This window comes from Tetranychus urticae, chromosome 1, assembly GCF_039701765.1.
Source record: "Tetranychus urticae isolate SD_2017Ah chromosome 1, NJAU_TeUrti_SD_1.0, whole genome shotgun sequence".
NCBI lineage: Eukaryota > Metazoa > Arthropoda > Arachnida > Trombidiformes > Tetranychidae > Tetranychus > Tetranychus urticae.
In genome coordinates this window covers 24,188,500-24,199,954 of record NC_142958.1, presented here as the reverse complement: position 1 = coordinate 24,199,954, position 11,455 = coordinate 24,188,500, and the positions used below count along the sequence as shown (strand labels likewise).

The window sequence follows — 11,455 nt, the reverse complement described above, 5'->3', positions numbered from 1 at the left end:
TTAATAATGGTTTTAATTGGGTATATTATACGAATCGCCCAATTAAACATCAAAAATCACAAAATTAAATTAAAAATCAATTTTTTTGTTAAATAAGATTCGGAAAAAGGCTATTCCACCTAGAAATTATGTAAAAATAGCCAAAACGCTAATCCCACGAAGTGACATTATTGGAGGTTTGACAGTACATGTATTTTAAATATGTAAACATATAGATGTACCAGACATGATTCACCATTATTATTGGAGAGGTCTCTGTTGATGTCTATCATTGAAAGATAAGTAAGGTTGTTATTAGCAAAATATTATTGAATTTAACAACATATTTAATAATTTTCACCTCAAGTGTTTTAAATTTAAATTTAGTATCCCATGGATAAACAACGAATCATTATCAATTGTCCTTAGAATTGTAATTTCAAAAATTGTGCCATCTTAAAATAAAAACATAGTCTCTCTCTATCTTTTTGTGTTATGTGTAATACATATTGTGTATGCTTAATCTGTCCATGTTTCATTCGGTCTTGACAGCATGTTTTTTTAGTCAAAATTAATCGTATCCATCTTTGATCATTATAATAATAAGTGATGTGACGCAGTAACCAGCATTCAAATCAAGATTTGAATAAATTTATTGATTCCAAGATTTTGCATTATCGTCTCAGCTGACAGGCCAGCTGATTGATCTGTTTGTCAGATTGTGATGATGAAAACTGATTCAACCACAGATTCAAAGCAGCAACAAATAGAGATTGGTCTGAGACGGACTTTGGCTCGGGCTCGTTGGCATATTTTAGCTAAAGTGTTTTATGAAGGCTTAGAGGCTGCCGCTCCATACGATGGCTCTGTACGCTTATTCAATGGCTTTCCCTTGATAACTCTGGCGGCCATTGAGAAAGAATCTGATCAATCTAATGGAAACGAGTCAAATGTTTGGTATAAAGTTAAATGTCAAGGTAGTGATGAGGTTAACCTTGAAATAAGACTACCTGCTGGTAAAATACCTTTTGCCGAGATTCTTGTTTCTCGTGATTCAACCGGTGCTATTTGTATTTGGCCTTCTGAGAAAATTTTGGGTCATTGGTGTCTTCAAAATAAACCACTATTCAATGGGAAGATTGTATTGGAGCTTGGTTCGGGTTTGACCGGTTTAAGTGGTCTAATTGTTGCATCAACTTGTAATCCAGCGCAATTATTTCTTACCGATGGTAATCCTGATTGCATCGACAACTTGAATTTGATTCTAGCCAGAAATAGATCTCGATTTATATCCAAAGACATTCCAATCGAAGCTCGTCAGTTGACTTGGGGCCAGCATGAAGATTATCAAAATCTTATTGGATCCATTGATGTTATTCTCATTTCTGATTGCTTATATCTAGAAAATTGTCACATAAATCTGGAACAAACCATTTGGTCCTTATTGAAGGTAAACGGGAAATGCTATATTATAGCTCCAAGTAGGAATCAATCTTTCGAAAAATTTGCCAACCTTACCGGTAAAAGATTTATAGTTCAACACGAAGAAAATTACGATCCAATCATCTGGTCAATGCATACAACTTATCTAGATGAAAGAGATAGATATCAGTATTCACCCGATCGACATTATCCATTACTGATGATTCTGACCAAGCCACGTTATTAAACACATTACTTATTTGATCATGGTCAATCATTCTTATTCAATCGACGTTGACAAGGAAAGATCATATTTAATGAACTTGGAACAAAAGAATCAATACATCAAGTTATATACAATCATTGGAAATATTAATACATATGCCATGCTATTTTTAACATGGAATATGTAGCAAAATTGTTGAAAATTTATTTATAGCCATTAATATATCAAAATGGGTAACGTCCCAGTTTTGGCCTGTTGAATTTTGTCGTTTTGACAATCAAATGTCATCTTCTCGCTATTCAAGTGCTTAATTTGGTCGCAAAAACAGCGTTAAACCGACATAACTATGTGTACATATACCGTTTAAACTTTGTTTTTAACACAGTTTTATTCAACATAACCAGCAACATTGTACATGATTGTTCAATCACATCAGAAATCATTGAAAACAAGGAAAGCGTAAAAACAAATACTGCACTTTAGGTGTTGTTTTGATAATCATCTTAGCTGACCATTTTATTGAGTGTAACCGCCTCGATTTAGCTTAATGAGAAATCAATCAAGCAATTGTCTTCAATCATAAAAAAACAAATCGTAAAACAAAAGAGAACCGAAAAAAACAATCATTTGGAAGATTACATTAAATAAAATAAATTGCAAAAAGTCAAATTTGTTACTCCTTCGAGATCATGAAGAATAGTGAGAAGATAGAAATAATTGGATATATAGAGGAATTTTGATCCATCTTAATTGCTTACGTTGATAATGATTATGCATTTAATCATGCTGGATGAAAAAGTCGACCTCGATTAAGGATATCAACCATTTCCATGAGTTTCTCCTTTTCATTGGTCACCATTAAAGCTTCAATGCATTTAGGAAAGTAATCATTTCTAAAACAGCTTTGCCTAATAAAGATCAAATCATGATTGAAATTGTAAGGTTAATTTGTACTCACGATAAATTAGGTTTGAAAACTAACCTGCACTGAGTAAATAAATCAGGAACCCGGTAAAGCTCATAACATTCCTCACACAAGCGATCCAATCGGGCAAACATGGCTTTATCATAGTCACCATAACAGCCAACTTCAAGGAATCCGTCACTTTTTTTGTCCATACGCATTGGTCCAAGAGAGGGTGACCCATTCGGTACCCAGGCCATTGTTATTAATGGGATGAAGCTCACAATTAATAAAATCAAGATTGATATTGATACGAATAGTTTAGACATTGTGTGTTGATCTTTAAAAGCAACAAAATTCATCATCAAAATGTTATTGTCTTGTAAGTCACAGGCTAAATGGCAAGTTACTAACCTTTCTGGTGAAATGGTTCAAGTAAATACTGGATAAACTATCTCTGATTAACTCAACTTGATCAATGAATGATTTACAATCTTATTCTAGGGCTAATTTACTGGTTCCAGACTTGGGTTAGACACAATGATAATGTTGTACTCAACTGATGAAATTGTTTGTCTCTTTGCAGCAACCAAAATAGTATTAACGAAAGACTTGAATATTTTGCGTCATTCAACAATTAGAACGCAATTTTAATACTGTTTGGATTAAAACTCATCTTCAGTTTTAAGGTCTGTGATCCAGTGTAACAATTGGAATAAGTTGGTTAATAAAGTGAATAAAAAATTTAATCTGATTGTTTTGCGACCCAAGTTAAACTGCTCAGTTTCCGCAGGAAATTCACAGTCAGTTGGATTAAGGTAATCCGAGAATGCAATTAGTTATGTCAAAGATTCGCGGTCAATAATTTTAACTTACAGTTTGTTGCAGTCAAGTTTGATTAAAACAAAAATAGATGATCAATTTTAATTTATCCACTACTAATCCAATGAGAGATTCAATATTTCCCCTTCTGAGTCTGATGACAGATTTCATCTAATCTATTTAAATTCACATGAAAACTCATGCTGATTTAGATTTACAAGTCAAATTTAATAATAATTGCTCAATTATCCAACTAAAAAAACAATCAATATAAATGTCTATTTGTCTTTGATCGGTTAAGGTTTTAAAACAATTGCATCTATCAACCTTTCAAGATCTTGATTTGTCTCTGTTTCAATGTGAATACAAGAAAAAATCCAACAATTTCAAAATAATATTTTTTAAATATTTGTCAATCAGAACGTATTGATATATTTGAATCAAATATGGTTTGGGTTAAAATTCAAGCAAGTATTTTAAGATTTTTGGTCTTGGCTCAGTGAATTAACTCTTTGAAAAATTTCAGCCTCTTTAAAGGTTCGAGTCTGAATTGAGTTGAAATCAAGAAAAGGATAAATCATTGAATGGAGTCTATGATGATATACAAGGTGCAGGTTTCGCTATAAATTGCAAGTCTTAAGCCTCATTGAAAGACACTCCTTGGCTGTCTGATGACTCTAATTATTTTAAAATAAAAAGCTTTTAAATTAACCAGATCCATCATTACCTTATAAATTCAGTTGATTTACAATTTTCGTGAGACTAGATTATCGAAAATCTTTTGAGCTAATTGTTAAACTTGCTTGAATTTTATGGTAAATATTGCCAATATTTGATTGATCAATCATCTAACCTTTGGGTTAATTTGGTCAATTTTAGCTGTTTAAAGCAACATCATAATGAATGTCAATGGACTGAGATCCGGCTTCATTTAGGGACCGAGTAAAAATCTAATGTCAATTATTTAAAGGCCTTTCTTGTAGTTTTAAATACCAGTAACTAATAATAAAAACTGCCATTATTATCGTAAGAAAATTGTAATTAGTTTGGTTTACTTTGCAAACATATTTACATTTCTTCTTACCACTTCCCTGTATTGGTCAGTAATGAACATTATTTTCAATCAATGTTAACCTTTAACTTTTGGTTCAAGTTATCAGATAGTTTTATTAGCAATATTACACTAAAGTAATACTAATAATGTCGATTTGCCAATTTAAATCCATGCAATGATTATTTTATTGATGGCGATCAATGTGGTGATGTATAAATGATTATTTGTTAATAATAACAAGAGGTTAGGAAGAGGTAAGAGGTTAATGGTTGAGAAATGTACAATTTTATTAATACCTTTTAGGTTTGAAATGCAGAGACGAAATAAATTATCAACTGTTACAATTGTTGATTTAGGTTCAAAAAGTGTTAAAAAGGTTAAAAAGAGGTTAAAAGATGTTAAAAGAGGTTCAAGAAAAAAATAAAAACATCAAGATGATACTGTTAAGGTAAAGAGATGTCATTGTTCATTTGAATACTGTATTGACGAGTACGTTTGATTTCTGAGACTATGTAGTTTGCATATTTTAATAACATGTATTTACTTAAACCACAATTCATTACCAAAATTAGTGGCTTGCCTAATTTGCAACATTAAATTTTTATATTGGACTAACCAATCTTGATTAAAATACCATGTCGATAAGCTCAATTTTAACAATATTATGGTTACAACAAATAATTGCTAAAAATGAGCCTTGCTAATGTGAGGGACAGATTCCAATGAAATGCCATCAAAATTATCATTTTGTTGTTTCTTTGATTTTACCAACAGTTTAGGTCCAGAGTATTTTATCAAAAAAGCTCCTAATGGTGCAGATATTATTATTGATAAAACAGCGAAGGTTAAAATGGTCAATCCATAGCTTATCATGGTTTCATCATTTTTGGCTCGTGCTAATTCAAGGGGAATGGAACCAATTGCAGCTTGAACTGTTCCTTTTGGTAACCAAGAAACGCCAATGAAAAGATGTTCCTTCAGAGTTAATCCAGCTCCAGCAACAATACCAATTGAAGTTATAGTTCGTGCAATCAATCCAATGACAAGACAAACTAATGACCAGAGAATTGTGTGCATCTTCAAGGAACTAAATTTAACTTCATAACCAATTAAACTGAAGAGAAAGATTTCACAGAAAAACCAAATATCTTTCAAACTGTATATCATGGCATCTATGTAACCTTCTTGACGCCATCGAAGAGCAGCAACAAAGCTCATTGATAGTACACCCAATGGACCCATTGATTCAAAATTTAATCTTTTGGTGACATAAATAAAACTGAGTCCAGTCAATAAGAGAAGCCAGAATCTGACTTTTCCAGCAAATGGTCGCGATTCAATATCATCAGCATCACATTTAGGTGGTAAAACCCAAAACAATAAACCAAGAGTGATTCCCAGAATCAATCCGCAAACCGCTTCGATTGGACCAAGTAGAGTAGATGTAATGGAGGTTGACGTAGACATGGCCAAGCTCAAAAATATCTCAAAACAGGTGATGGCCGCAATATCATCAACAGATGAACCTCCTATTACCAGTGTTGGTATGCCTTTATCAATTCCATATCCCAAATCTTGCATATTGATCATGATTGGAACAATAACAGCAGGTGAAGTGGCTGTGCAAACGAAGCCAACCACCATGCACCAAAGAAAAGGAAGATGCAAGAGTAGATGAGTACCAATGGCCAAAACTACAGCTTCAACTACACATGGAGTAAACGCCAATCTTAGGCAAACCCATGATAGCTTTCGTAGTGCATTAGGATCGAGTGAAATGCCAGCTCTTAGTAAGATAACACCTAAAGCCAGGTCACGAGCAGTGGATGATAGGGACGGATCTAGTTGAATTTCGGTTAAATTGGACAAGCTTATACCAGCTAAAAGCATACCAACTAGTGTAGGCACACGAACCAGTTTGCATAATTGACCGGCAATGAAGGCTAATGCAAAGATAATCAAGAAAGCCAAGATCTTTCCATTCCAGGAAAAAGATGCTTCAGGTGATACACCGTAACAAGTCGACCAAAAGAGCGTGAATAAAGCAACCTGAGTCAAAACAATTTGTACTAATGGAACAATTGTTTTTACTTTGATATTTCCCATGCAGACTAGTTGATGAAATTAATTTGAATAATCAAATGAATAAGAAAGATTAACAATAAATTAGATTCTTCTTTGGACTGACTAATGGGCAGAAGATGTATCTAGCAATACAAAATATTAATCACGGTATTTGAAGATTGAACAAACTTAATATGACAAATTTGGATCTAAGACAATTCAATTTATTGACAGTTGCAGAGATGATTGCGATTTAGACCTTGTTATGGAAACAATAAATGTTTCAAGATTAAAACTGGGCTTAAAGGTTACCTGGGTATGTTTCAGATTAAATGATAAATTATCGTTTGCATATTAAGTTGTTAAATTTTTATTTAATTAGTATTGTCGTCAGTCTACATCTACTTTATTTATATAAATGGACTGATGATTAGCTGAATATCTCGAAATCACCTTGAATGATTAAGATAAATGAGCTGTAAACAGCAAATAATAAATTACAGTTAGGTACAAATGGTAACAAACCCTTCTTCAAACCAAATTACATGATGCTCATCTCAAGTCTTTTGCATCACACTGTATTTATTTCAGTTACAGAGAAACACAATTTTTATTAATCTAACGAAAATCGACATTAAATCAAGTAATCTAAATTGCGAGCTATTTATGGACTGGTTAACCTAACGATTTATTTTATAACACTTTTATGAACAAAAATTTGTCCAATAAACAACAAAAACAACAATAAATATTATTGATATTAATAATAATAAATAACAGTAGCAATGATTTTGCAAAACATTTTGACTTGAAATAATAAAAAAAAAGTTACTCAAATTATTGTTTTGTAATGAAGTTCTTTGAAAATTTTGGCTTCTATCAATTTCTGAATGTTGAATTAGCGACTTTAATGAATCATAGTCGATATGAGCAAACCACTGTCTAAAAGGTTAAAAAATCAACTAAAATGCATCCTTCGAGTCCAATTGTCTAGGCCTGGTAATAGTTCCTAATATCTTTATTATTGTGGTTATCTCTTTCTTGTTGGTGTTTTTTGATTCTTACGATTCTTTCGTTAGAGTCAAAACTAAAAATAGAAACCAAGTTTTCATAGGCAAGAATCTTATCCTCTTTCACAAGATTGATCTTTAATTTTATCAAGCAAATTACATGAAACAAAGAGTTGAGCTTAGTTTGTTTACCTCTTTTAGTGTTCATAAAAAGTTTAATAAGGTATGACCGATAAAGTTTGTCACTAGTTTTTTAGAATTGAATTGATTGATCTATGTTGGGTTATATTAAGAGAATTACATCTTTTTCAATAACTTTGAGGCCAAATTTCACTATTTTTCGATTCTTCGAAGCCTTAGTATGAAGTTGAAAAATTTATGGTTTTTGGGTAAAGTTAAAATCAGATTGCGACGCCTTTGTCCATTTAAGGTCATAACTTGGCAATTTATGGTCAAAATCAATTCATTTTTGCACAAAATGTGCTTGAGAAGTGTACCTTTATTTCAACGGTTAAATGGTGCCTGTAAGTTTAGTCTAACTGACGCAATTCAATTCTAAAAAACTAGTGACAAACTTTATCGGTCATACCTTAAACTACGTTAGTTGTTGGTTTGTCTGAACGTGAAAGCATTCTGTATTCCAGGTGCTGAGCCAGATAACTATTTTTTACATATTAAAACGTTTGAATGCTTTCTATGATATGGTATGGCCTTAAACCTTCCGTATATCCTTACAACACATAAGTTTTATAATACTTACAACGTTGTGAGCAGCAAGAGTAACCATTGAAAATCAAGAGAATAATAAATCTAAAAAAGTTTAGTAATGATCAATTATTATTTCTGCAGGTGAAATATAAATTGCATACTTTCCTCAATAACTTTAAACTTTAACGAATCGCTATGTTTTTGAATATTGCATACAAATCGAGTCCATTTGCTCTTGGATCATTAAAAGTAACAAGAAAATTAGTTTGGTGAAAAACTTCACCCATGAAGATGTTACTAAAATGACAACAATTGTCACAATTTATACACTAATTTACAAAAGTAGACAAAATGGTAAAAAACGGCTAAAAATTTATTTCTTACGTATTTAGACTCTAAAGGTTAAGTAAAAGAAAAAGTTATAGCATTTATTACTTGTGCTGTCAGATTTGAGACTCGATTTGAAAACCTGGACACAACTCTTGAAGAATCTTCATTATTAAGTGAATTAGCTCAGATTTTATTCGGTATTCAGTCATATACTGTTATAGCCCATTATGGGACCAATGTTAGGTGAAAGAATGATATCTTTCTCGAGACATTGAACCTCAAATTTTTGGCCGATAAATTGTTAAAATTATTCAATCTATGATGCAAGTCAGCAATTTTTAAGCACAAATAGTAAGTTTCAGCTCGCTAACTCTTAACGTCATAGAAATCAGTTGAATGAAAATTGCACTTATCGATTTTACAAGAACACAAAACTTTATTTCTTGTAATGAAGTATATTTTCTGGTTGACCATTGAAACTTCCATTAGTAAAATCGAGTAAGTTTCGAGAAAAAATCTGCGTTCATAGCTACACAAAAGGCGATCTTAGTTTCAACTTTGACCTCGATTCTCTCGTGATCTGTTCATTAGAAGTTTCAGTTTCTCTTTCTCCACGATTCTCACCAAGTATAAACTCTTTAATCAGATGTTCGAGCCTTTGGTCGTACTTTTTGCATTATTTCGCAAGTTTAGCCAGAAAAGAGGTTTATTTACCTTGAAATGGGTTAAGATGAGTTTGTTTTGCTTAATAAGTTATTACATGTACTTGTGCAAATATCATAAGCAACTTGTGCTAATGGAGGTTTATTTAATCAAATTTAATTATTAAGCAGTAAAGAATTAAATTTGTGCGCGAATGATGATTGTAGGTGCTAGCATTCTCGAAATATCGAGGCAGAAAGTTTTAAGTCCAATGGTCAAAATCAAAATGACTGTTGTTAAACCGATAAAAGTATTCAACCCAAGATGTTAGCCAACAATTTTTATGGACAAATAATAAGTTTCAGCTCGCTAACTCTCGCGGCCACAGAAAGCGATCGGTTTACTGGAAATCGAGCTATTCTCGTTCTACGTAAACAGAAAATTTTTATCTCTTAAAATAATTTATTTTCTGGTTGGTCAGCAAAAGTTACCTCACTACTGTGAGTTTTATGAAAAAATCTGCTATCATAATTGTACAAAATGCTTCGCTAGTTGCGAGCCCGATTCTCTTTAGAAATGTCGATCAGAGAAGCTTTATTTTCGGAAAAATGGATTCAGTTTCATTTCCCTACAAACTTATAGAGTCTAAATTTGAAAGAAATTCATTTTCACCCAATTTTGCTTATTTGAGTCAATCCGTTTATAAATGTTAAAATTGTGTCTTTGCAGTAACAACCGACCCATAACTGCATATGAAAAGCGATCGAAATTTGAACTGTAAACTCTGTTTGTATAAAATTTGTTAATTTAATGATAAATTTAATTACCTTACAAACCAACCATTTTCAATTCCTAACTCGGAATTTTCGAGTCGAAAGTCAAATTTTTGCATTTACTCATTTTGTTTATTTTAGGCTTTTATTAGAAAGATGTTTGTTGTGTTTGTTACACAGTCCGCTTTGACCGCAGACCCTATTCGGTTTGTTATTACAGTTCATATAGATCAGATTGTTTTTAGTATACAGATGTTGTGAATATTTTTCTGGTTTTGGGATGGGAATCTTGTCAAATTTTCAGTGTAAAGATTTCTGAGAGATCTCAGAAGATTTAATAAGCTAGAAATTAGGCTAAACCAAGAGCAAGTATCGATACCATTGGTAAAGTATCGATTAGTAGAAAGTATTAATGCAAGCTTCAACCTGAAGGTTGTTTTGGTTATTTTGGTTGATTTTGGAATCAGCTAATGTGATTTTGTATTTATGATTTCATGTTATTTGTAATCTAGTTGATTAAAATAATCAATTGTTTACGTTAATTATCAACAATGGCTCATGCTGTGGCTTCGATATTATGTCGCAATCTTTCGCGACTACGAATTAATCCTGCTTTAACAGCTTTACAGATTCACAAAAACTACTGTAATTGTCTATTCAATATTTTGTTTATTTGATAAGTGTTTTATTTTCGGTGATGCAATATTTCAAATTTTTATTCTATTAATTTCTATAGCTGACTCAAGTTTATGGAAACCTGGGCCTCCACCTGTAACGGAAGAACAGAGACGAGCTGCTGCAGCTAAATATAATTTAATTCCAGAAGATTATGATGTTTGGGATGAGAAAGAAGGTTATGGTGATTACCCAAAGTTTCAAGCTGCTGGATTTGATGCAAGGGATCCATTCGATGATTATGATGATGAATATGACCGGTATTTCTATGGTGAACCAGTAAGTTAACACATGGTACTGCTAATTGAATGATTCTAACGAGGCTTAATTTTTTATTAGGTTCATATTGATTCAATTCTTTGGGGGCCTGCAGGTATGAATCCTGATTGGCAATCTTACAAGCCAGCGTAAGTATATATTCTGTATATAATTTACTTTTATAATTTAACCAATTATATTTAACATGCGATTTTATTTTCTCTCAGGTGGTACTACCCTTTGATGTCTTTTGGATTTGTTTTCACGTGGATACTTTTAGACTCAATTCTTGATTATTATGATATCCGAATCAATGGCGCTGTGGTAAATATTTTTTCACCAATAATTGCTCCATTATTTCCTACTCAGTATATTTCAAAGATCTAATTTTTATATAATTCTTTATTTACAGAAACCAAAGCAATATCCGGGTGCAGACAAAGTGCACTATACATTTGATCCAGCTTATGACTAGTTTCTGTCACTTCTTGTTATTTCAATAAGAACTCTTATTGTACATTGCTATCAATTATTTTAGTTCAAAAATCATTAAAAAGATAACCTTAAATATGTTAATTTTTAATTTTC

General features: G+C 32.0%; 3 protein-coding genes and 1 pseudogene across 4 annotated transcripts; 2 read left to right on the top strand and 2 right to left on the bottom strand.

Moving 5' to 3' along the window:
• The first annotated feature begins 215 nt into the window (after positions 1–215).
• Positions 216–2,296, top strand: LOC107362776 (calmodulin-lysine N-methyltransferase-like). Its single transcript, XM_015929902.3, has one exon. The coding sequence runs from the start codon at positions 704–706 to the stop codon at positions 1,646–1,648; it is 945 nt and encodes a 314-aa protein (XP_015785388.1). The 5' UTR covers positions 216–703; the 3' UTR covers positions 1,649–2,296.
• On the bottom strand, positions 1,997–3,001 carry LOC107362777 (crustacean hyperglycemic hormone). 2 transcript variants are annotated; one of them, XM_015929903.3, is made up of 3 exons: positions 2,946–3,001; positions 2,610–2,871; positions 1,997–2,535 (listed from the first exon to the last, which is right to left on the bottom strand). In XM_015929903.3, the coding sequence occupies exons 2-3, from the start codon at positions 2,858–2,860 to the stop codon at positions 2,409–2,411; spliced, it is 378 nt and encodes a 125-aa protein (XP_015785389.1). In that variant the 5' UTR covers positions 2,861–2,871; positions 2,946–3,001; the 3' UTR covers positions 1,997–2,408. The 2 variants fall into 2 exon arrangements, with proteins under 2 accessions (XP_015785389.1, XP_015785390.1); XM_015929904.3 differs by having other exon boundaries at positions 2,610–3,001.
• A 2,090-nt stretch (positions 3,002–5,091) lies between these two features.
• LOC107362819 (sodium/hydrogen exchanger 9B2 pseudogene) lies at positions 5,092–6,513 on the bottom strand (annotated as a pseudogene).
• Positions 6,514–10,380: 3,867 nt separating this feature from the next.
• ND-ASHI (NADH:ubiquinone oxidoreductase subunit ASHI) lies at positions 10,381–11,443 on the top strand. Its single transcript, XM_015929428.3, has 5 exons — positions 10,381–10,579; positions 10,671–10,888; positions 10,949–11,016; positions 11,095–11,191; positions 11,280–11,443. Exons 1-5 carry the CDS (start codon positions 10,486–10,488, stop codon positions 11,340–11,342), a joined length of 540 nt encoding a protein of 179 aa, XP_015784914.1. The 5' UTR covers positions 10,381–10,485; the 3' UTR covers positions 11,343–11,443.
• Positions 11,444–11,455: the final 12 nt, after the last annotated feature.